General features: G+C 34.6%; 1 protein-coding gene across 1 annotated transcript in view; it reads left to right on the top strand.

Annotated features, from left to right (window-relative positions):
• LOC106644351 (roundabout homolog 2) overlaps positions 1-25516 on the top strand; it is a 535313-nt gene extending 509797 nt beyond the window's left edge. The window contains exons 10-11 of the mRNA XM_089598313.1: positions 22892-24524; positions 25201-25516. Of these exons, the coding sequence (XP_089454439.1) occupies positions 22892-24524; positions 25201-25379 (1812 nt within the window). The 3' untranslated portion in view covers positions 25380-25516. The remainder of the gene's footprint in view (positions 1-22891; positions 24525-25200) is intronic.
• Positions 25517-26431: the final 915 nt, after the last annotated feature.

Genomic DNA, 26431 nt, shown 5'->3' with positions numbered 1-26431 from the left:
GTGGTATTTCCAAAGTTTTGCATACTTGATGAGGTCATAGTCTGTGAGGGCCCGGTAAGGTAGTTTTGCACAGAAAACTTTTTTTTCCGTCTTTTAAGCCTTTTTCAAGCCTTAAACATAGACCCAAGACGCTGTTATAGGGTTTTTAAAGTAGCCCCTTCTCAAGTAAGTGTGCTTCGATTTTTTTATTGTGCTTCTTACTCTCCTCCAGCTGCTTTCTAGCAATTTTAGCATCATTGATTGCCTTGAAAACTTCAGATACAAGATTAATGATCGTGTCTATAACACTTATCCAACGAATGTAGAATTAGAATGAAGTATGGTAAAAACCCTTTAGTTTTCTGCGATGTTCACTTCGTGCAGCAATTTGAAACAACGCCACCTGTAGGAGAAAAGTTGTCGATGCTAACCAACAAGAATACACAGAATATTATGGACAATCGTTTATTACAACAGTAATGTATATGTCAAAGTTTACATAATTTTTTTGGTTGTTGAGTATACTTTCAAGCCGAAAAATATCTATTTAATAGTACCTTAATAAAAAAAAATCTTTTTCACCGTTCATAGTTATAATTTGTTAGTTATTATTGCGATTTTTCTCGAATATCAATTCATTTGGTGAAGTACTTTCAAGATAGTACATTAAAAAAAAATATTTATTATGCTCACTCATATATTATACCCATTTCATACTAGAAATTTACTTTTTTTTCATGAAATTGAAAAAAAGTATTATTTGCTATAAACATGCTACTTGGGACTGAAAAAACTTATATTAGTTGTTAAATATTTATTATTGTTAAAATAAATACTTATAATCTACCATTGTTTATCAGATGCTGTGTATTCTTGTTAGTTATCATCGACATCTTTTCCCCTGCAGGTGGCGTTGTTTAAAATTGATGCACGAAGTGAATAAGCTATACTCGAGGCATCACAATATTATTTATGTAGTTAGCTTTTTTTTATAGCCATCTGCGCCCCTTTTTTACGCTGAACTTATAATTTTTCGAGCACTAATTTTCTCACCTTACTAGAATTTGTACTAGATAACGATCCTCTGCCAAGTTTGGAGGACAATTTTATGGCATAGGTACTAGTAAAAGCAGCATCGTTTTCCCCTTAACTAGCGTCTTTAGCTTTGAATCTTCGACACACATTTTCTTGAAAATTTTGTCAGCAGTGTTTTTTGTTGCAATGTTTTCTTGATCCTGAGGATAGGCTATGTCGTACTGTTTGCAAGCCTAACTGATAAAGGACTGATACCCATATTTCCACAGGCTGATTTCTTAATAGATTTATGTGTGCATGAAGTAATTTATTCCAGTGATACCGGAAGCAAGGGTTGCCGTATTATGTTCTCATATCGTTTTTCGAAATCTTCTGTAATTTTTTACAGTTATACTTCTATAGCGCATTCTACGCTAGAATGAATCAACAATTTTCAAACTGTAATCTTGAAAAAATATGTGACGCTTGTGAATTTTTATTTAGAAAGCTTAGAAAGTAAAAATTAATTTTTTTAATTTTTAGTCTTTTACCAACTCTTCTAAGAAAAAAAAAAAAAAATAATAAATAAATAAAAAAAAAAAAAAAACATTTTCCACAAGAATCTAATAAAACTAGTGAGTTTCTGCACACTAACCAAGTATCGTATTAACTCTACCATGAGATATCTCCATGTATCTACACGGAAAAAAATCCAAGCAATTATATATTATCCAAGCAAATATAGTACGAGCACTGCTTACACTGTAACAGTGGAGAAACGTTATGCATAATACGTGTGAATGCATGCAACAACACTGTAGATTTTACAAGTATAATGCATCAGATGTGAGTATACTAATACAGTATGGTCTGCGAGCTTGGACAGCATGACACGCACAGGCATAGCGTCTGGAGCCCACGCGCAAAGTGTATCGTGTCATCGTGTCTCATTACAATCTCTATCTACAATTCGAATTTATTATAAAAAATGACAAAACTGAATCCTAAAATTTTTTTCTATTTTTTTCTGAAGTAATAACGGAATTTCGTATTTATTGTTAGTAGTATGGATGTGTGGGTATGTCGAGTTCAAGTTTAATTATCATGCAATTTACACTGATTAACATTCAAAATTTTTTTTCATTAGTCTTTCATACAGTTCAAACGGCAGGGGTTTTTTAAAAATGTCTGCTAGTTGTTCCTTGAATAGAATCCATTTAACGATTATTTTTCCTCTGGATACACATTTCTTAACGTAGTGAGCCTTGATCTCGGTCATGTGTCTCAGTCTTTTGCCACCATCTATATTAGCACTTGCTCCGGCAGCTTTGTTGTCACACCAAAGGTCCGCAGGCAACAGAATGTATGACAGTATTAAGCTGAGTGAGTGTTCTAATCCTATCAGCTCCTGCCTTGCATCACACATCGCCACGTATTCTGCCTCGCAGGTTGAGATTGCAACGTAACTCGGTTTTCTCGCCTTCCAAGCAACTGTATCGCAATACAATCTTATGAGGTATCCACCTGTCGTAATTGAGCCTTTACAGTCTGCCAAACTCGCATCTGAAAAGACTTCCAGCTTATTTTTCCGGCCTCTGTAGATTAATCCCAGAGTTCTGGTGTGTAACAGATATCAAAGGACTCGTTTTACCATTCTCTAGTCATCAGTTGGGCAGATTTATTGTCTGCTTAATACATTCACAGAGTGCGAGATGTCTGGTCTGACTGTGTTAGCCAGATACAGCAGGCTTCCAACTGCTTTTCTGTGAGGTTCATTTTCTTCAGTTTTAATTTTGTTCAGTTCTCCAGTTTCTTCCGATTCTAATCTGTCTTTTCTTTGCCGATTCAGGGCTTGATTTGTCACCATTGGTGTTCTTTGTGGTTTTGAGTCGGTAAATCCAAACCTTTCCAGAACTTTGTCAAAGTATGGTGTTTGCGCAAGTGAAATTGAATTATGTTTTCTATCTCTTGTTCCCGTGATAACTACGAAAGTGCCAACCTCACCAAGATCTGATATCTCAAAGTCAGACTGCAGACCAATCTTAATTTCTTTTGGTTTACTTACCAATTTCTTGCTATCATGATATCATCTTCATATGGAATCAAGATTAAAAGGCTAACTTTTTCTTTCCATGCGTAAAGGCAAGCTTCACTGGTGTGCGTTTGTGATACTAGTTTCAGTGCAGCCACACGAAAACACTCGATCCATTTCTTCAAGCTGATCTTTAGTCTATGAAGGGCTTTTTCTAGATTACATACTTTATTTTTCTTAAGTTAATCTTCGTCAAGCAGACCTTCAAGAAACACTATATTTATTTATTTCTTGATTGAAGCATTCATGAATGCTGTCTTGACATCCAGCAGACAAGTTTCTAGATTAAATTTATGAAAAGTTGATATTACCGATCTCACAAGAGCCAACCTAGATACAGGGGCATAAGTCTCTTGCAAGTCGTACTTATTCCTATCTTTAAACCCACGAATCACCAACCTTACTTTAAATGTCGTGGTTCCCATCTTCGTCTATCTTCTTCTTTAGGACTCGTCTGGAATCTATGATGTTTGGCTTGCTTCTTTTAACATTCATAGTTGGTCTATCTACAATTTTCCATACTTGATTTTATGTATCGACTCCAATTCTTCGTAAATTGCTTTGAAGTTTTCTTGAACAAGCTCTTTATTCTTCCTCGGTTGTCCTCATTTTATCTTGACTCACTGTTCTCCCTTCATTTCTAATAATACTTCAAGACTATCTTTACCAAACTTAATGAATCATTAATCTTATTTAGTGTCTGTCTTATGATTATTTCAGTTTGTTATTTTATCACCTCCCCAGACATTTCTAAATACAAGTCTTTCATAAAATCTTACACCCGGAACCTCATAAAATTTGCATCCTCTGGTCTTAGAAAAATGTAGCCGGTAGTAGTATAGCCAACCAGTACTACTCGTATACCTTGTGGGCTGTATTTTGTTCCAGTGTTCCTGTGTATCTTAATAAAGGCCACATGACCAAATCTTATTTGATTTATTTCTATCTTTAGATTGGGGGTAAAATTTCCTAAGGGAGCTGTTATTTTATTGGACAGGTGTGGTGTGCGATTGATTCGTTCTGAAACGCCATTGTATTGAAGATTGTCTGGAGAAACCAGTTAAGACTCAGCTCCCAATCTCTGGAGAATTTCCACTGTTCGACCTCCTGCAAACTCTGTGCCTTGGTCAGTTCTGTAATAGCACATCTTTGCATTAAAGTCCAGTAGATTTCGTGCACTGGTCGCAAATTTGTCCATACAATTTCTTGCCTTACTTTTCACTTTCACAGGGTATGCCATCGTCAATATTCAGTAGTCGTCTGTGTACACTATCATAAATTTGTATCTTTTAGGATGAGTTGTTTCGATGCCCTCTCTCTTCTAGTGTTCAAAGGCATTCTTTAAATTTTAGCAATATGACACACCTTGCATAATGCAATGAAGTGATCGAACACAGACTTATTCAAATCTTTGTTGTCCAAAAACTTTCTCTGCAATCCTTAAGATATTCCAACGATAAATTCCTGAATCTTGCGTTTTAGAGCATGGCTCTGCTATTTCTTTTAAGTATTTTATACCTTTATATAAAGGGACTTTAAGCCTCTGAAATCTCACCGATCATTAGTTCTTTACTATCATTAATTTTTCTATCTTTAATGGTTTTCTCAGACTCATTTTGTTGAGCGGTATCTAAACAATCGTTTTCAGATTCATTGTTTGGGATTATAGGTCAGCTCTTACTAGAATTGGTACTGACTTCCTGAATCTTTTCAGCCATTGCCACAGAGGCACATTCTATCATTGAGTAATCTATAATTTCTTTACACTTCTTGCTGTTGCTTGTACTCTGACCATCTTGCACTAGTTTCACTATCCAATGAAGACTCTGTAGGCATGGGAAATTAACGTCTCGTTAGAGCGTGGGTCAAATATATATATCTTAAGGTTATCTAAATAGATACATATGCACCTATTAACAAGCTGACGAAGCCACAGCAAGTTTCCAGCGAGCATATTGGCACATATTACTCTATCTAGGACCATTTTGTTTTTGTTATTACTACCCGAAACCCACCTTTCTCCCTCCGCTCTCAAGTTCACGGAGAAATTTTTATTCGCGCATTTAACCAATTTTCTTTCATAAATTTTGGTTTCCTCCGTGCGCGTAGAGAGCAAAGTTTTGGGTCTAACAACAAACATACTACTCGATGCATTAGATCTAAGCAATTCTATATTACTTTAACCTTCTTTACACTTCACTTAAATATTTATAGGACAAGCCATTCTCGCTTTTAAACAGTCTATTAGAATCTGCAATTTTCACATCTGGTACTTTATTGACAATCTTATGGTAAAAGTCATCTCTTTTCTCATCTTCAAGAAAACTCTGAGTTTTACTAACAAGTTTGAAATCTATCAAAATCCATTCAAAGTCCATCTTAATCTATCGAGGAATTCGCCAAATTTAATATCACTTTGCTTTGCGGGATCAAATCTAACAGTGTGAATTTTGTTGTATATTTGATACGCCTTCATCTATATATCACTTTTTTTCATATCATTAATTTTTGCACACTATAACCGTAGGATAATTTAAAAAAATACTCTGTTTTAATAATCTAAGGATAATCTATCTAGTATTAAATTTAAAGTCTGCTCTCTATCTTCAGTCAACTTTTGAATCCCCTAAATATCTTTCTTGTGGGCTCCTGGCTCCTTTAGCCAATCTATCTTAAGATCATTATTTCTGCCTGCCATTTTTTGTGCAAATTATCTATCTGTTTCTTTAAATTATCTCTTCTATCGTTCAGATCTTTAACATGCTATCTATAGTTTATGTCTTAATCAAATCTTTTTTTTTTTTTTTTTTTTTTTTTTTTTTTTTTTTTTTTTTTTTTTTTTTTTTGTATCACTTATTAAGGCTTATTATTCTAAATCAAATCTATCTTTCTTTTTTTTTTTTTTCAAGTATTTAATGTGCTATCTTGTTAGAATAATCTTGTATTAATTAAATCTATCTTTCTATTTTGCAAAGCTTTAATTTGCTTTCCTGTTAAAATAATCTTGTATCATTAAAGTCTATCTTTCTATTTTCAAATCTTTGCTATTTTTAGTTGAGGTATCATCAAAACTATCTTTATATTTTTATATCATTAATTTGCTATCTTGATAAGGTATGGATCAAATTTATTTTTCTATCTCTCAAATCTTCATTCTTGTCTTTAGATGAGGTATTAATCAAATTTTTTTTTAATCTCTCAAATCTTTATTCTTATCTTTACATGAGGTATTAATCAAATTTATTCTTTTATCTCTCAAATCTTCATTCTTATCTTTAGATGAGGTATCAATCAAATTTATTTTTCTATCTCTCAAATCTTTAATTTGCTATTTTGTTAAAGGTTCCCTTTGTTTATGTCTATCTTAAATTTTGTTTGCACGTGACTTATTGTATTCAAATCTTCTATCTTCAATATATCTAAAGAATTTTTAACTGAAATGTGCTGCTTGTGTTAAGGAATAGTGTAAATTATACCTCCACGTTTTTCCATTAAGTTAAACTGATCTCCTGTATCGTAATCGTCACTTATATCTCCTATAATAACTCAGATCAAGTTATATATATATTACTTCCCAGTGACCATTTTAACCTCATTTGTGTCACCGGGAAACATGAGCAAGCACGCACACACGAACTTAATGCATGCGCACTACTCATGGGACGAGATACATCAGATGACTTAAACATGCAAACGTAACATGTCTATAGTCATACACAATAGCAGCACAATTCCAATGCAATCGAGCACAATCGTATGCCTGTTATTACGATGTGCTGACGCGTATTACACCAAAATTAAAAATTTTTAATTTCTGCATTTTGGTTTTAGTCAGCATTTACCACTAGTCTGAGCGTGAAAATCCACGGAGAGGATCGAGGCCGTACTGTACGGGGACTTGGAAAGGTAAACAAGTCTATCTAAGATTGCTGCTCTGTGCGCGCCATCAGCTACCAAGCCTACTGAAAGGAATACATACACCCGGTCTGACCGATCGCAAGTCATGGCCGAAACGAAAGTCCCCCTCCCCGCTTTGAGGCGGCTTCCTCAGCGGTAGCTATAGCTGTAGCAGCTAAATGAAAATTCTCGTACCCCAATGCAAGCCTGCCTCACGCGAGGAAAAACACGTGCCGACTCTTGACCTTTGAGAATTACTGAGTACTAGCTTTATAAAACGCTTCACAAATCCTATCTACTGTCATATTTATGATATCTATAACATATATTATTACCACTCTTATACAATTTCGGTTTCAAACCATCGAAAAATAAAACACATTATGTCAATATAACGACCGATAAAGACATCATAAGTATCATTATCAGTTACTTACATTCTTTCTTCTATAAATTTTTCACAATCTTTCTCACACCGCCAGCTGTCACCTCCCCGATCTGCTCGGTCTCACTAGTGGCTGATGTCAATCTCTACGCCGCCTCGTAGATGGCCTGTAAAAAAAGGGAAGCAAGAAAACGCGGAGAGCAAAAAGAATGCGAATAAACGCGAGATAGGCTCGATCACAGAGAAAAAAATGCGCGCTACCGGAGGTCTTGAATACACAACCACACTACACTTCTTAAGGCCCATAACCTGTTAGTAGTATGGATGTGTGGGTATGTGATCGGGCAATGAAATGTACAACACTGTCGATTTTATCATAAAACACGGACACGTTTATTCTCATTATCTTCAGTGTATGCTATCTTTAGTCTTTACAATCAAGGATACAATCGTAAGCTGAACTGAAATAAAGCAAGATCCAATCAAAAGGAAAATACGAAAATCAGGGAGTGCGTATCGACAGACTGACTGACCGCGCGAGAGTGAGTAAACTATAGGTATTAGACGCTAAAGTGCAGCGTCACGGCGTCTCGTCTTCTTGCTATTGCGCATGCGTTAGAATTCAGTTACGAGCGCCAAATATACATCTAACATTTATAATAATAGATATGTAATATAATTCAATATTTTTTTAGTAATATATCTAAGCAAGTTGCTGCAAAGAATGTTTGTCGACCATGAGAAAATAATCCAATTCTAAGTTTATTTTAATTATTAAAAAAGTATACATTACAAAAAAATGGGAAGAGTGTCTCGCCAAAACGTATAAAAATAAATAAGTTCATAAGCTAATTTAAAATAGTTAACGCAATTAGTCCAGATCAAGCTATATTAATTATATACAAATTAGTACAACGTCAACATTAACTACATCCTATACAATACTCTACATCAACGTTAAGGGCATTCAGTATATAATTGGGAGTTCCTTCCTTACCGACTCCCATATTTATTGTATTTTTATTTGTTGTAAATTTTATACTAATTCAACTAATAAATAATGACAAGAGGCACAAAGCTCATGAGTTTAAACTCATGAACTTTGTGGGTCTTGTCATTATTTGTTAGTAAAATTAGTATAAAATTAACAATGAATGAAAATACAATTAATACGGAAATCGGTATGAAAGGAACTTTCAATGATATACTGAATACAACCTTTAACGCTGCGCTTAGAGGATAGGGGCTCCTGATCCCTGTCAGTTATGCCTATACATCTGTAAACTATACATATATATTGCACTGCTGCGCGTAAAAGGCACGACACATGACGGCGTAGATAGATTATACGTATGGCCCCTTACTCTAAATCAGCATGAGAGTACACCGTACAGTTTGCGCGTGAGCTTCACGTGCTACGCCTATGTAAGGCATAGTATGTTAGCTAGCGGACCATACAATATTTGTATTGTCACATTTGATGTAGTATATACATGAAGTCCGAGCATTTTATGTATGACTTAAGAGTCATACTAACGCGGTATAGGTTCTCATACTATAATTGCTTGGATTTTTTTTCCATGTAGATACTAGCAGCCCCTTTCCCCTTAATTAATCTTGCCTGGCTTCGCCCGAGATTCACTAAATGGAGCATCTTAGTGTGTTAACAGGTAATGTTAAACGTTTTCAATTAAAAATTTTGCATCTATTCTTGACATGTTTTCAAATAAAAATTTTAAAATAAAAAACCGGCTACATATATTCCTGACACTTATCAAAACAAAAATCTTCTTATTAAAAACATATTTGTTTGGAATCCATACTGTTTATTTGATCAAATAATAAGTTGTATAAAAAAAAAAAAATGTAATCACACCGAAAAGTACCAAGCGTTTTTTAAGCCATAAAATAATCATTGGCCATAAGGAGCAGTTGATTTGCAGTTTCTCCCGTATAATTCGCGAAAAGGGCTATTTTTTAAAGCTGTTAAGATTTTAAACTCCCAAAAATTTAAATTAAAAAAAATTTTTTTTCTCTTATCTCACAACTTTATTACCAGAGCAACAAAGTTCTGGACCTTAAACCCTACATTTTTTATTGCCACAAAAACACAAATAAATTTTCTACTTATTTAAAAATCTGAATTTAGATCTTTAAAGATTTGAGAGATTACTGTGAGGGTACAATAAAAAGCTGATCTCCCACGTAATAGGTTTTTCATTTGTCGATTTTAATGCTGCTTTTTCAATCTTGATAAATTTTCTGCGTCACTTACTTGACGCCTAAGATTGTATACATTAGATGCATTTAAAGTTTTCTTTTTAATTTGCCCTTTTGCGACTTTTAGCATGGTTAAGACTTTTGTGAGCCCTAAAGGCTGTTTTTTATCAACTTTGTTAAGTTCTAATATATTTTTTAGCAAGGTAGTTCGACGTCCAATGGCCTTAAAAAGGACCGGTGAGCTTATTAAGTAAACTCTTTCTAGGCTGAAGTTTCCAGCCAACGTGACTACCTCTATACCTCAGGGTAATTTTTTCTGGCCTGTTGTTGTAGCACCAAACTGATCAGAAGGAAAACTATGTTTGAAGCGTTAGAGCTAGTGTTACGCCGAAAGCGTTGGTGTCTAAAGCACTTTCTTTTTTTGCAGATTCAGTAGTTTTTGTGATCTAACGTGGAGAGATTGGTCATCATACTTGCCCGTTGGAGACTGTCCCGTTAGCTTAAGTTTATTTTTTCTTCATAGCTGATAGGCTCGCCCAGCACATACCTCAGAGAGGATCGGTGATTCCTGGTTGAGTGCTTAGAGTCAAAAGGGTGATATAGAGTCGTCCATCGCTGAGGCTCCCAGCCTTGCAACGAACAACTCCGCTCGTGACGTCTGCCAGTGAGACTGACTTGGTTTAATAGTAGCCAGCTTTATATAGTTTATTAATTGACGAATCGATACCGGAAATGGTAGTAAAAATGTATTTGTTGGCAAGGTATTTTAGCCTTAAGTGGCCCTTAAAAGAACTGATGAAGTTGATGGTATCTGTGTACGGAGACCAAGCTGAAAGCAGGTGCGCCGCTGACCAAAGAATATCTCGTCTTTGGATCATTCCCCAGATAACCAACCACTCATCATTAGTGGGGAAAGTGGACCTGGTAAATATTTTCTCTGTGGGTATGCCGTTGAGACGACCTCTGAGGAGGAGGCCGTTGTGACTGCCAGGACTCCTTAGGATTGTTTTTCCTGGCATGCTGTTGTAACAATGTCTGCTCTGATAGCTCCAGGACAGTTGAAAGAATGGCCATGAAACTCCAAAACGCTAAAGCAGAATGTGCTCTGGCTAGGCACGTCTCCTGGTATTTCGCCAGAGACGTAACCATTTAGAACAGTTTTTTATTGGCGGCACTCGTCAATGATGGTGGTTCGGGATGGAGTTTGACGTTAGTCACTTGCCCATTCAAGAATGGTGTTGTTGGTAGCTGTGATATCCAGCTGCACGACTCCCAGCTCTATAATATGGTAGAATTAGCTTTTCGGCACAGAAAGGTCTGACTAGCAGGAAACAAAAATTTCATCTTAATCGGTTTTAAACTTTTCGCAAACCGCAGCAAAAACTAAAAACAGGTTCTCTTAAAAAATGTCCATAAGAAAGTTGTTAGCCAACATAGGTACATTTTTCATACGTATTTCACTTCGTCTATATTTACTCTACAGTTATCTAAAACGTCATTCAGTTTTACCAATTAGAAGTATCTTAAAACTGATTGCAAAAAAAAAGCACATTTCGTTTTGAACGCGAGTGAGGATAACATGCATGCGGAAAGTGCGCGAGGCCTCCAGCGGCGGCTACTCATCGAGCCGCCGATTCCACTGACCGTAAAGCAAAAATCCGTTTTTTGCAATCAATTTTTAAGATACTTCTAATTTGTAAAATTAAATGGCATTTTAGATAATTATAAAGTAAATATAGATGAAGCGAAATACGTATGAAAAACGTACCTACGTTGGCTAACAACGTTTTTATGGCCATTTTTCAAGAGGACATTTTTTTAGTTTTTGCTGCAGTTCATGAAAAGTTTAATACCGATTAAGCTGAAATTTTGTGTGTATAATAACGACTATAATATCTGACTTGTGATAAAGTTTGAGCTCTAAATATTGTATAGAATGCGAGTTATTGAATTTCGAAAAAATGGCTGAAAATGGCAGTTTTTTACGATTTGCGAGAAAACAGCTTAACCGATCTGAACCCAACGCAGCTCATTTATTCGTCTTAAAGTTGCACATCTTTTTTACACAATACTTTTTGTTATGTACGATCCTTCGGTTTACTTCTAGACGCGAAAAACATGTTTTGGCCATTTTCTTGAGGCTCTTGCTGACATTTCTACTTGTTAAACTCCATTTCAATTTGTATGTGTTATAATACATTGACTACTACCCTTCTTTTTCGACCTAGTCAGAATTTCAAGAATATCGTTATAATTTTTAGCCAATTGTACCATACTACTATGCTTCATACACTGCCGATGATCAACTGCGGTAAGCGGCACGTTACTTGAGAATACAATAACCAGAGTAACTTAATTCTATTGCAGCTAGCTTCGGTTTTACTAATACACCACTTAGCGGATTCAACTGAACTGAAGTGGAAAGGTAGCGTATTTCTACAAAACTTTGAGCGTATATAAATACTTATTGCTGTTGTTATTAATTTTTTCAAGATAAATACTATACTAGAACCATCTAGGAAGTATCAAGAATCAGTATGCAAAAGTATTCAGCAAGATCGTTTGAGTAGTTTTCGCGGTTAGCGATTACAACGATTTTAGCAAAGATGAGTAGAAAAATTGCTAACACCAACGCTACGGCGTGAGACAACTTTTTTCCACTGATCAGGGCAACCCACCGCAGCCAGCCGTCGAACCAAGGCGCACATTTTTCGAGAGTGCGAGACTCGTATCGAAGAGCGTGCGCCTACAAGAAGAGAAGTGGATTCGTGTGGAAATGAGCATATAGGTGCACATTTTGGCGACACGTAGAATTAAGGGGTATACCAAATATGTGTCCACGAGAAGAAGAGCGGAAATGTCAACTATAGCTATATAGCTGAGAGCGCATAGCCAAAGAAAGCGACGACACGAGTTTTTCTCTTTTCACTGCAACCGAGTAAGTATATGCTATATATATCTAATTGACTTTTGCTCCCTCGCTCTTGTTTGAATGTTATCTATCAATCTTACATTCAATTAAATCGTGGAACTAAATGCTCATAATTATAGGCTTAGAATTTGATATCAAAACATTTTTTTTTTTTTTCGTACGTTAACACTTATTTTGAAATCCAGTATTATTTTGAAAAAATGTTCAGCTTTTTTTTTAAGGATGGCACTTCAGCTATAACCACTGGTTTATTATTTTTTCTCGTCATAATTGTTATGAACTGTAGGACAAGCCCCGCAGTTTATCGATGAACATATGTGACTTTTAGATCTCTGTCTTCCAAAGTTGTGAGCTAAGATCGTTAAGGATTATGCCACTGTTCGTTTTGTTTTGCCATCCTAGGATCGATTCCAAATGTCGGCAGATTTTTTTTTAACGTGATTCATTATTCTAGTTTATTTTCTTTTTGTTAATATTTTATATACATTTATAATTAATTATTACAAACAATTTTTTCCCTACACATCGAAATATATTTTTAATACAAATTATATTAAATAATTTCATAAGCTGATACTTATCGTTAGCTAGGCCATTTCGTAATTTCATAATAATAAAATAATTTTTTAGGATATCAGTATAATTCTTACTTAATTTTTTTTTTTTTTATGTTTTATGTAAATTTATAAATAGTCTTACAATTACTTTTTTCCTGTACATTAAAATAAAAATATTTTTAAAACTTATTCTATTACATAACTTGGCAAGTTGATACCTCTCGTTGGTAAGGCCATTTCGTAATTTTATAATAATAAAGTAATTTCCTAGGATGAATGTAATTCTTACATTTTAATACTCCCAAGAAATTTTTAACATGCAACGTAAAAGAGAAAAAATTTGAAGGCACGAGGCACAATTTACTCAAAATTCCCTCAAATTTTATTTTCCGTCTTTTATTATAAAAATTTTTAGGTATAGCAGCTATCCTTGTTGTATTGATCAAATATATAATTTTAATTTTGATTATAAAATGTGGATTTTGACCAATGATTTCATTAGCGTATGTAGATTTAAAAACTTAATACCTTCGAAAATTTTGTAACAAGAATCTGAACAGTAATAAAAAACAGATCTTACAGATTGAGATTGATTCTTTGATTAGCAGTTGAAGCTTTTTGTCTTGCGTACCATTATAAATAAGAGCTACTCAGCTAAACTTCATTATTGGTCTAAATTATCAAGGCAAATCATTAGCATCCGTCTGCTGCGAATTACTGCATGTTTAAAATTTTGGTCAGTAAAAACATTCAATAAACGCAGTAGAAAGCATTTTTGTAAAATTTTGAAATTATTTTAAAACCTCAATCAATCACATAACTTAGTTCTAATTTTCATTTATTTATGTTTTATTTAAATTTATAAATAATGTTACGTCGAAATAAATATCTTTTTGATACTAATCTTATTAAATAATTTGGTAAGTTAATACTTCTCGTTGACAAGGCCATTTCGTCATTTCATAATAAATAATTGCTTAGGATATGAGTATAATTCTTAGATTTTACACGAATTTTTGTCTGCATACATATATTATATTTTCTGGATTGTATTTACATTCATTACAATTTTTACCTGGTGGTTACAACCACTTGTCACTTACAGTATGAATTTTAAAAAAGTAAAAGTTTAAAGTTTAAATATAATTTTCGATGATTTATAGTGCATGTGATTTTTGGTTTTTATGAAATAATACAACTATTCTAATCAATATTTTTATTAATCTATATGATAATCGTAATTTCCGGATTATAAACTTACCCTTGTATTATCCATTAAAATCGTTTATAACACATATTAACAAAAAACACCGTTATTAACTAAAATCTTTATTATACTGCATCACCCTGGTAAGTTATAGATTCCTTTTTTTGTTATTAATAAATAAATAAGATATTTTGAAAAAATCCTTATGCCTTAGAAACTTGCCAATTGATTTTATTTAATTATTGATCTAAATGCTGTTTTATTATTCTTTTTGCAGTCTGAAATTAGAACTAAGTTATGTAATTGATTGGGGTTTTAAAATAATTTTAAAATTTTACAAAAATGTTTTCTACTGCGTTTATTAAATGTTTTTACTAATAAAAATTTTAAACATGCAGTAATTCGCAGCAGACGAATGCTGATGATTTGCCTTGATTATTTAGACCAATAATGAAGTTTAGCTGAGTAGCTCTTATTTAGAATGGTACGCCAGACAAAAAGCTTCAACTGCTGATCGAAAAATTAATCTCGATCTATAAGATCTGTTTTTCATTACTGTTCAGATTTTTGTTGCATAATTTTCAAAGGTATTAAGTTTTGATATTTACATACGCCAATTAAAAGTTTGGTTTAGAACCAATGTAACTGATATAAAAATTCTCTATTTAATCAATACACAATCAATACAATAAGTAAAGCTGTTTTACTTAAAATTTTTTTACAAACAAAAGACGGAAAATAAATGTTTAGGGAGTTTTGTGTAAGTTGTCTTGTGCTTTTGAAGATTATAATTATTGTATGGATGGATAAAAATATTGATCAGAACAGCTTAATCATTTCTTAGAAAAAAAAAAAAAAAAAAAAATTAAAATTAATGAAAATTATGTATAAGGATTTTTTTCTTTCTTACGTTCGATGTTCATAATTTCTTGGGAGTTTTAAAATGTAAGAATTACATTCATCCTAAAGAATTATTTTATTATTATGAAATTACGAAATGGCCTTACCAACGAGAGGTATCAACTTGCCAAGTTATCTTACTAATATATAAAGCAAAGTCGCCAAAACCGTTGTAATCGCTAACCGCGAAAACCACTAAACCGATTTTGCTAAAATTTTGCACACTAATTCATAACAATCCTAGATGGTTTTAGTACAGTTTTTATCTTAAAAAATCGAATAACACTAGCAATAAATAAGTTTAAAGTTTTGCAAAAATACGCGAGCTTTTCACTTTAGTTCAGTAGGATCCGCTAGGTGGCATCGACATAAAATTGAGGCTACATGCAACAGAATTAAATAAATGTGGTTATAATACGCCCGAGCGTCTCTGAAAATTGATGCAGTCGTCCTCCGGCAGTTCATCGAGCTGCATAGAGAATGTAGATGATAGTCGTGCAACTGGATATTCCGGTTACGGACTACAGTCTTCTCTAAGGGCGAAGAAACCTAGGTCTACATTCACCCTGAATCTCGACGAGTGCCACCAACAAAAAATTACTTCAGCCAATGACGTCTCCGGCGTGTAATACCAGGAGACATGTGTCTAGCCAGAGCACTACCTGCTCCAACTCTTCACAGTTATGTGGCCGTTCCACCATTCCACCTGGTGCCGTCAGAGAAAGTTTGGCTACAAATGTAAGCTAGGGAAGACAGCCCTGAGAAGCATGGGTAGCTTCAACGGCTACCTTCTTAATGGCCGTGTCCCCAACGCCCATACCCACATGTTCCCGTCTGACGATGAGCGGTTGGTTATCCGGGGAACGACTCGAAGATGAGATATTCTTTGGTCAGTGGCGTACCTCTCCCTCCATCACAGTCTTCATACATAGAGACTTCGAGAGTAAGAGTCAAGCTACCCGTAGCGAGCTCTTTATCATCAGAAATAGTAAGCAATAGCTGGAAGTCTCACCACTGGCGCTTTTTAGGGCCATTATAAGTATTTACGTTCCCTACTTAACCATCAATCTCATCTGTTATTTTTAGGGGCCACCTAAGTGTAAGCTACCTTGCCAGCAAATACATTTTTACTACCATTTCTGGAAGCGGTTCGTCGACTAAAAGACTATATTAACTAAAGACGGCCACTATTAAACCAATTCAGCCATTTACTGGCAGCCGTCGCGACCGGAGCTGTTCTTCGCAAGGCTGGGAAACCCGGTTACCGATGACCCTATATAACCCTCTCGACTCTAAGCACTCAACCAGGAATCACCAATCCTCTCCAATGTCTGTGCTGGGCAAACCTAACAGCTATGAAGAGAATGAAAAACTTGAGCCAACGGGATAGTCTCCAACGGGCAAGCATCACGAACCAGTCTCCCCATCTTAGATCACCCAAAACAACTGAGTCTGCAAAAAAAAGGTGCTTTAGACACCCACGTCTTCGACGTTATACCGGGAAACGTTAGGAAAGATCTTTACAACTAGCTCCAAAGCTTCGGACTTGGTAATTTTTCTCCCTATCAGTCTGGGACCTCAACAGGAGGCCAGAGAAGATCATCCTGAGGTATCCAGGCAGTCACGTTTGCTTTTAACTGAAGTCAAGAAAGAGTTTACTTCATAAGCTTACCTGTCTTTTTCAGGTTCATTGGACCTCGAACTACCTTGCCAACAAATATATTAGAACTTTACAAAGTTGACAGAAAACAGCCTTTAGGGGTCGCAAAAATTTTAAGCATGCCAAAAGTCGCAAGAGGGTGAATTGGAAAAAAAAAACTTCAAATGTATCTAACAAATACAATTTTAGGCGTCAAGAAACTGACGCAGAAAATTTATCGAGATTGGAGCAGCAGCGTCAAAATCGACAAATAAAGAATCCATTACATAAGAGATCAGCTTTTCATTGTACCCTCACAGTAATCTCTGAAATCTTTAAAGATCCTTATTCAGATTTTATTACTCAGTAAAAAATGTATTTGTGTTTTTGTGGCAATAAAAAATGTAGGGTTTAAGGTCCAGAACTTTGTTGCTCTGGTAATAATGTTGTGAGATAAGAGAAAAAAAATTTTTTTTTAATATAAATTTTTGGGAGTTTAAAATCTTAGCAGCTTTAAAAAATAGCCCTTTTCGCGAATTATACGGAAGAAACTGCAAATCAACTGCTTCTTATGGCCAACGATTATTTTATGGCATAAAGAACGCACGGTACTTTTCAGCATAATTATATTTTTTTTAACTTTTACAGCTTATTATTTGACCAAATAAACTAAATGGATTCCACAAAATATGTTTTTAATAAGAAGATTTTTGTTCTGAAATGTGTCAGGAATGTGTGTAAAATATCTAACTGAAAACGTTTCACATTACATGTCAACACACTACGGTGTTTTATTTAGTAAGTCTCGGGCAAAGCCGAGACGGAGGGCCGCTAGTGTAATAGAATAAGTTTTAAAAATATATTTATTTTAATGTACAGAAAAAAAAGTAATTGTAAGATCATTTATAAATTTGAATAAAACTTAAAAAAAAAAAAAATTAAGTAAGAACGATACTGATATCCTAAAAAATTATTTTATTATTATGAAATTACGAAATGGCCTTACCAACGAGAGGTATCAACTTGCTAAGTTATGTAATAGAATAAGTTTTAAAAATATATTTATTTTAATGTACAGGAAAAAAAGTAATTGTAAGATTATTTATAAATTTAAATAAAACATAAAAAAAAAAAAAATTAAGTAACAATTATACTGATATCCTAAAAAATTATTTTATTATTATGAAATTACAAAATGGCCTAGCTAACGATAAGTATCAGCTTATGAAATTATTTAATATAATTTGTATTTAAAATATATTTCGATGTGTTGGGAAAAAATTGTTTGTAATAATTAATTATAAATGTATATAAAATATTAACAAAAAGAAAATAAACTAGAATAATGAATCACGTTAAAAAAAAATCTGCCAACATTTGGAATCGATCCTATGATGGCAAAACAAAACGAACAGTGGCATAAGCCTTAACGATCTTAGCTTACAACTTCGGAAGACAGAGATCTGAAAGTCACATATGTTCATCGATAAGCTGCGGGGCTTGTCCTACAGTTCATAACAATTATGATGAGGAAAAATAATAAACCAGTGGTTATAGCTGAAGTACCATCCTTAAAAAAAAAGCTGAACATTTTTTCAAAATAATACTGGATTTCAAAATAAGTATTAACGTACGAAAAAAAAAAAAAAAATGTTTTGATATTAAATTCTAAGCCTATAATTATGAGCATTTAGTTTCACGATTTAATTGAATGTAAGATTGATAGATAACATTCAAACAAGAGCGAGGGAGGAAGAGTCAATTAGATATATATAGCATATACTTACTCGGTTGCAGTGAAAAGAGAAAAACTCGTGTCGTTGCTTTCTTTGGCTATGCGCTCTCAGCTATATAGCTATTCGCTCCGAGCCGATACAGAGGTTGCGCCCCCTCTAGCCAAAATCAGGCAAAATTTCTTGCATGTAAACAAACGGTTTAGAACATATATACATGCGTATAGCTGCTTGTAATTGGCTGACAGCAGGAGAGGATCGTCGTTCTCTCTCTAGCCTGCCAAGTGCCAATCACAAGCAGCTGTACGCATGTATATATGATCTAAGCCGTCTGTTTACATGCAAGAAATTTAGCCTGATTTTGGCTAGAGGCGGCGCAACCTCTGCATCGGCTCGGAGCGAATAGTCGACATTTCCGCTCCTCTCCTCGTAGACACACATTTGGTATACCTCTTAATTCTACGTGTCACCAAAATGTGCACCTATATGCCCATTTCCACGTGAATCCACTTCTCTTCTTGTATGTGCACGATCTTCGATACGAGTCTCACACTCTCGAAAAATGTGCGCCTTGGTTCGATGGCTGGCAGTGGTGGGTCGCCCCGATCAGTGGAAAAAAGTTGTCTCACGCCGTAGCGTTGGCGTTAGCAATTTCTCTACTTATCTTTGGTTTTAGCGATTTTTCTTTATATACTAGTAAGATTATAAGTTGAGACTTTAAGTTAAGGGCTTTGTTTATAGACAGTTGTCTACGGTTAATTATTTTTAAACTTGGTATTTATACCGTTATAATATGCTAAGTCAAATTTTAAGCCGTTTGTCTGTTTTATTTCCGTAATATTAAATTTTTAAATATAGTACTTTTAACACGTACGCTTACGGAAAAATAGCTAAATATGCAGTTTAAACGAAATTGGCCCAACGATTTTTGTTAATTCCTTTTGCGTCAGAAATACATTATTGACAAAGTTCACATTAAATTTGGTAAAGATCCACTGTTTTCATCTTTGGAAAAATCGGTGGTTGGAAGCTGCTTGAATACCCAAGTATGTAGTTATACTTCTATGGCAGACAATGTGTAAACGCAAATAGACCTTCTATAAAACGATATTTTAAATAACCCACTGTAATTTGTCAAAGATAGTGCTATTACCATTCAAATTAAGGTATTCAGTAAATGGGTGTAATTAAAAAAAATGTTTTTATATTCAATAAATTAACAATTATAATTAATACATCATGTATATAAGTACAAAAGTTTAAAGTAAAGCAATGGCACGACGTGCTGATAGCCGGGTCAATACAAGACTGCGCTTTCATCGAATCTTCTGATTATTTCAAAACAACTTTCTACCGTCTACGCTAATAAGATCTCTAATACGACGCTCGCATCACTCCCATACGATCACATACTCATTCTCAGTCGCGTATATAATACCCACAGTATATATTTATCTTATATTTATTTAAAAGGCTAAGAAAAAACATTGTGTGTTACTGCTTTATCTTGAATAGGGTGGTATTGCATGCCAATAAGTGTGGCTTAACTCACAAAATTACATTACTCACGAATGAAAACATTTTTAAGAATAGGATGCATCAAAGATGTCATAATTTATCCGTATAACCTTGTATGAATAAGTCAATAATAAAAAGGAGAACTCTGAAAAATTAATTTTTTAAATTAAACAAACAATTAATAAACAAAATTAATAAAATAAATTACACGTAATATACTTGTGACATAGATCATGACTTTATTAAGATGTTTGGATTTGATATAAAGAAACAATTACTTGTTTAGGAATTAAAATTAAATAAACATTCATTAAAGCACATAATAGTTGCTACTAATAAAACGTTTGTAAAATTTCAAAAAAGTTATTCAACCAAATGAATAATTAGTGAATGGATATAATTTGTAATCGAACGAAAATAATTAATCAACAGTATATGAATATTAAGGTGGCTTGGGCAGTTGGTACTGTATCTAGGGTAGGGTGCCATAAGGGCCCCTAAAAAATCAACGCTTTTCAACGGTAAATTTTTCAACGTATATAGTTATTTAGATAAAACCAAAGTACAAGATCAAGAAATTGCCAGAAAAGTACCGTGAAATTATAATTGTGATATTTGGGAGATGTTGCGAGGCAAGCCAGATTAATATTTCATACTTTCCTTCTGATTTTCTCTTAAGTTAAGTTGTTAACCCTATATTTTTAAAAATTTAATAGATTCTTTATAAAAAAATACACAAGATCTTTTTAAAATTTTTGAGATTAATCAAAGATTTCCGAAGGTATAGTCGATTTTGTGACCTCTGTCTATAAGAGTAGGTGTTAAATTGCTGAATTTTTAGTAGTGATTTGCGAAAAAATTAAGTCGTTGACCCTAGTATTATCTTACTAATAGTATTGCCCTTTTTTAAAGATCTTGTTTCAGTTATTAAGAATATTTTTCGTGGGAACAAAAGGGTTATTATTTTTAAAGGTATTGACGAATTCTCAAAATTCATTAAATTAGAAAAAAAACCTTTGAATGATAAAGACAAAAATAATATAGTTTACAAAATAAGTTCCAACGATAACAAAGATTGTTACATAGGAGTTTTTAGGAGTCTAAAAACGAGAACTTATAAACACAAAGGCGATATCAATCATTAAAGTTAATCTCTTAAGATGAATCAGCATTAGTGCAATAAATGAAAAATACATCACCCTTACAAACTTCACAAACCCTCACAAAATTTTGGTCGTTGAGAATACCAAGTTCAGAAGACTGTTCTCAGAAATGCTTGATATACGTTTTACTCATGATAACGTAAATAGAATACTTGATATGAACAACTTTTTATTAATTTTTTATTGACAACTCCAAATTGTTAATACGCCCCATTGACTCATACTTTTGGATAGTCGCGTGTGTTACTCATTGTAGTGCACACTTACGCACTAATACTATATATAGTATTCGATACCATAAAAGCGCGATTCAAAAACGTTATATTCATAGTCGCTGATGGAATGTCTTAGGCGGTGCTCACATCGCCTGTTGTGCGACCAATTGTGAGTAAAAAGTGTCTCTAGTGCTATTGTTTTTTGTAAAAAAATTTTTTGTTTTTAAATATTGTATTGTAATTATTTGGATTAAATCTGATGAGGACCTTGAACTTCTTCTGTATGGATCGAAACGTTTTTTAACAAATAAAAAGTTTGACAGTATAATCATCTGCATCAACAACTATTTTATTGTTATCATCTGCTGTCATTTGAGCCATTCTTCACATAGTAAATGAATATTTAAATTAAAAATAAGTTACCAACCATACTATAACAAGAAGCAAGAGGTTTCCCTATATATTTATATTATACATATTTTACAGACATTTCTGCCCAATAGAGTCTGAAATGCTGTGTCACTGTGCATGTATTATATGCTATCGTTATTGACACAGTGAAGAACCGCCTCAGATTTAATTGAGACATCAATCACACAGCAAAGGGAACCTTGTTTTACATGATGGCTTCCGAACTATCGGACCACGGTTAAAACACGCACATGAGAAACTAGATTCTCAGAGGTGCGAGCCAAGTGAGTAAAGGCTGAGTCTTGAACTCGTGAGCGTGCGTTACCAAGCCCTCCGGGGCTATATACATGTGTACATGCGTGTGTTGGGGGGGGGGGGGATATCTTGCGGCAAAGTGAATATGATACATGGTTAGCGTAAATTAGGAGCTCGCCAGTTCAATTCGATTCTTGTAGGAAGTTTTTTTTTAAGAGAATCAGTTAAAGAACAAGAATTTAAAAAATCAAAATTGACTTTCTTGATATACATAACTTGGTGGTGTGACGCATAGAGGGAGGCGTGGCTTGCCAGATAGAAGAGGAGGGGGCAAGGGGTAAAATGAAAAATTCACTTCTGTCACATGTTTTCTCGTGGTCATAATTCTGGAATCGTTGATTGACTTCCGCACAGAATGTGCCTATGGAAGTATACCTTCTAAAAATTATAAAAAATTTTTAAAAACATTATAAGAACCATATTACACAGCAACCTGTGAGTGTGATTTAGCTTGGGATTACAGTGAAATAGTGAGGTTTTAGAAAATTTGAAACTTAAATATGACTAAAGTATATACAAGAGTTAACTGTTGAAACTATTACGAAACATTAACTATTTTAGCTATCAGGCTGAAAATTATAAAAATATTAACATATCTTTTTACTGTATTGTACTTAACGAATCTATTTTTTTTTTACAATTGGTTTTAAAAAAAATGTTTATAAATTCAATAATTTCATGAAGCTAACATCATTCTTACACCAAACTTTGTAGATACAGATAAAAAGTAACAACAGCAACAAAATACTGGGTCAGATGTCTTTAAACACTTCAACAACATCAGTGATAATAAACAGCTTGGTCAGTGGGGGCCTGTATACAGCTCGAGTGGCCGGATTGACCAGCATCGGGCCAGGACCATTCTCAAACCCCACTGTTTTGAACATGGATCCTGGACAGATGAGCCAACAACAACCACCACGGTTGGATCCGAGCCATAGAAGATCGCTTTTTCGGGAAACCTGGTTCGTCGTGCTTCTGGTCTTAATGCTGTTCAGCGTGTTTGCAGCTCTACTTGGAGCGTATTACGTGAGGCGGCGCCAGTTCTTAAGTAAGCAACTCGGACATTTAAGCGTGCCTGTCGGAACAGCAAATGATGTATGCCAGTTGAACAAAGATAGCCTGTGGCTTGAGAGAGGGTGGAGGCCCACTAATACTCTACAGGCTGGTGGAAGTGGAAGTGGAAGTGGTGACGGTACTGACAAGGAATGTGAGACAAAACTTCTCAACAACCACGTGCTAGGAGCTGGTATCATCGGTATGTCTGGCTCTGAGTATGCTGAAGTGAACTTGACAACTTTTTACAATACACGTAAGCCTTCAGCACCACCCGAGCCGTACGCTACAACAACTCTCTGCGTGGCCAACCGCAGTCCTGACTCGATGGAGACGAGCGGCCAAAAATCAAGCTCAAGCGACTCTTGTCTCAAACCTGACTACTCGAGTCTCGAATCAGCGCAAGAACATAACAAGTCAACACTCTCACCAAGTAGTGACAACGCCAGCAGTGTCTACAACGACGAAATTGCAGATAATGTACGCCGTCAACAGTCCCAGCAAACTCAGCTACCTAATTGGTGTGACATGCTACCTCCACCTCCAGAGCATCCACCACCCATGGCTGCAGTTACAGGTTCGCTCTCAAGTCGCTTACATCAACAACAGCATCAACAACAAAACACAACCTTTAGCCCACATCTAGGCAAGCGCACTACTAGTAGCCAGAATGGTTTGGACTGCAATTTTCAAAGTCCACCGACGCCACCTCTACGGACTGATGGAAATATTAATGGCTTTAGTAGCTCTCCAACGCCTTGGGGATACTCCGAGACAATTAGTCAGCAACAGCCACGCTACACCAGCCTACCACCTCAGACAATCCCACCTCCAGTACCATCGTTTCCTCAGAACTTTGGCCACTATGATGCCTATCGTATGCAAGAGAATGAATATGAGAGTGGCTCACTAATCTATGGTCACCACCAAAATGGACTTAACGGTCTTTATCAGTCTGTCAATGACGACTGGGATCGTAAGTCTTGCGATTCTAACAGCCACTCTGACATGTGCTGCTCTTGCTCTGAGTCAAGCTGCCTTTATGCCGAAACGATGGATTATACATCAGCCCAAAAACATCAACAACAGTTTATTCACTCACCAGAGCAGCTCAACCCTACAGTTCACCAATCGAGCAGCACATGCTCGCGCACTAGTCGGAGCCCCCGTCGGCGGAATCGCTCAAGCTCTCCAAGCTACAGTACCGACAGCAACTACTCGTGTATGATCCAACGAAATGCCCCAAAGATCATCAATTCACAGGATAGACTGAGGCATAGCCGAGGAAAAGGTAAGTCATGTGAATGACATTTGATACTAAAGTTCAAGTTAGTAATATATAACAAAGTAAGATTTCTACTGAATACGCAATCGCTCTAAAAGTTTCACCTTTCAAACGTACAAAGTCAAACGTTAATCCATTTAGAAAGATAAATGGAGTTTTGGATTGGAAGTGCCAAGAAAAAGTACAAATAGAGAAATACGAGGAATTTTGAAATGGGAATTTCAATTCAAACTAAAACTATAAATTATTTAAACTTTGGTGAATCTCAATATGGGATTCTTTGTGAATCTTAATTTAAATTTCATAGTGATTTCTACAATATACGATTAATATAGAACACCAAATTGAATTCCATATAGAATCACACATGAAAATATCAATGGCACTGAATATTTATTAAAGTGACTTATTTAACTTTATTAGTAAGCTAATTTGTTAAATATTGCTCGTACTGAAATGCACTAAAAGAAATTAGATTAAGATCTCATTATTAAACGTTTTGATGAATTGCTGATATCAGTAGATCCGTTTTCAATGCATCCATATCAAAAAGTAGTACCATAATCTTCATTATCAGTGAAAGACAAGTAACGTTACAAAGTTACTTATATTGACAAATAATACTTACTATGCTTAAGTCCCTACTCATCACTATTAAGAGTGTCTTATACCTTTTTTGCAGATAAAGTTCCAAGCTTTACGAGGTCTGGCATCCACCTGCATCACAGCTCCTCCACCACAAACTCGCTAGGCAACTCCACTAGCCAACGATACAACAAACTCGGTGGTCTCTTTATAAACAGTGGATCTGGCTGTAACCCTTCCGAGGCAAACCAGCTCAGCAAAAATCATGATAGTTAAGCTGGTTAGTCAGCTGTCTAGTTACCAACTCACCCTCTTTTTTATTCTTCCTAAAATCACACTGCATGTTATTGGGATGTGACATGTAGACATTACTTAGTTACAAATATGTTATCTGCATGCCTGGCATTACTATTTATTTCGACACATATATTTGTGATTCTACAAACTTGAATGTTTAATAAAAAAATTTTGACGTGAAGAAAGAGCAATAGTAGTTAGATCCTTCACGCTAATAAAATTTTGATCTGGAATAAGAAATAAGATATCAAAAAATTCTTGTGCATATTATATATATCTATATTGTCAGTATACTCAGATGTTACGACTGTGTCGGTCGATCATGTAAACTTACAGTAAAAAGTTAAAAATTAAAATTTATCTTGTCACAGGATCTTTTTTCGCAAATTTTTACTGTGCAGTAGAGTTTTTACTTGTTACACAAAAAAAAGTCGCACAATAATATTTCTGAAAAGTAACTTACATGCTTTGATAGTTATGCTCGCGTATTTGAATTACAGGCATGCTGAGAGTTTCATGATTTAAGAATTGAGAGAGCCCATGTATATGTCAGATTGTATGTCACATCCTGATATGAAGCTAACGATTACGTGGCAGTAGCTAGATTAGCAACTTAAACTGGGCTAAATGGTTAGCAAGTTATTGACCGGAAAATAATAACGGATTACCATGATACTTTTTGTAAATAAATATCATAGCTCTAAATGAAATATAACGTATTTTTAAGACTATCAAGCGTTGCTCCATTAACTGTCAGATAAAAAAAGTTAAACGCTCTTGTATCCGTCACGTCTATATCGAGCTTTTAGTTAAACGAGTATTGCGCAAGTTAACGAATTATTATTCGAATATATCTGTAATATCTTTGAACATAAAATCATTACGTATTTTTTAAATTCAACTTATGTAAATATAGTTTTGTACAAAATTTTAACAATTCTCTGAGTTCATAAAACTCTTTATATCGTAAAAGCAGCCTTTTCTGGATAAAACTAAGAATAAATATTTTTTAATGCTTAAAAAGGACATGT

The sequence above is a fragment of the Copidosoma floridanum genome, unplaced genomic scaffold, assembly GCF_036245765.1.
Source record: "Copidosoma floridanum isolate Cflo_tuat_1 unplaced genomic scaffold, Cflo_Japanese_pri ptg000006l, whole genome shotgun sequence".
Taxonomy (NCBI): Eukaryota; Metazoa; Arthropoda; class Insecta; order Hymenoptera; family Encyrtidae; genus Copidosoma; species Copidosoma floridanum.
Note: the sequence above shows the minus strand (reverse complement) of the source record. Positions and strands in the feature narration are given on the sequence as shown.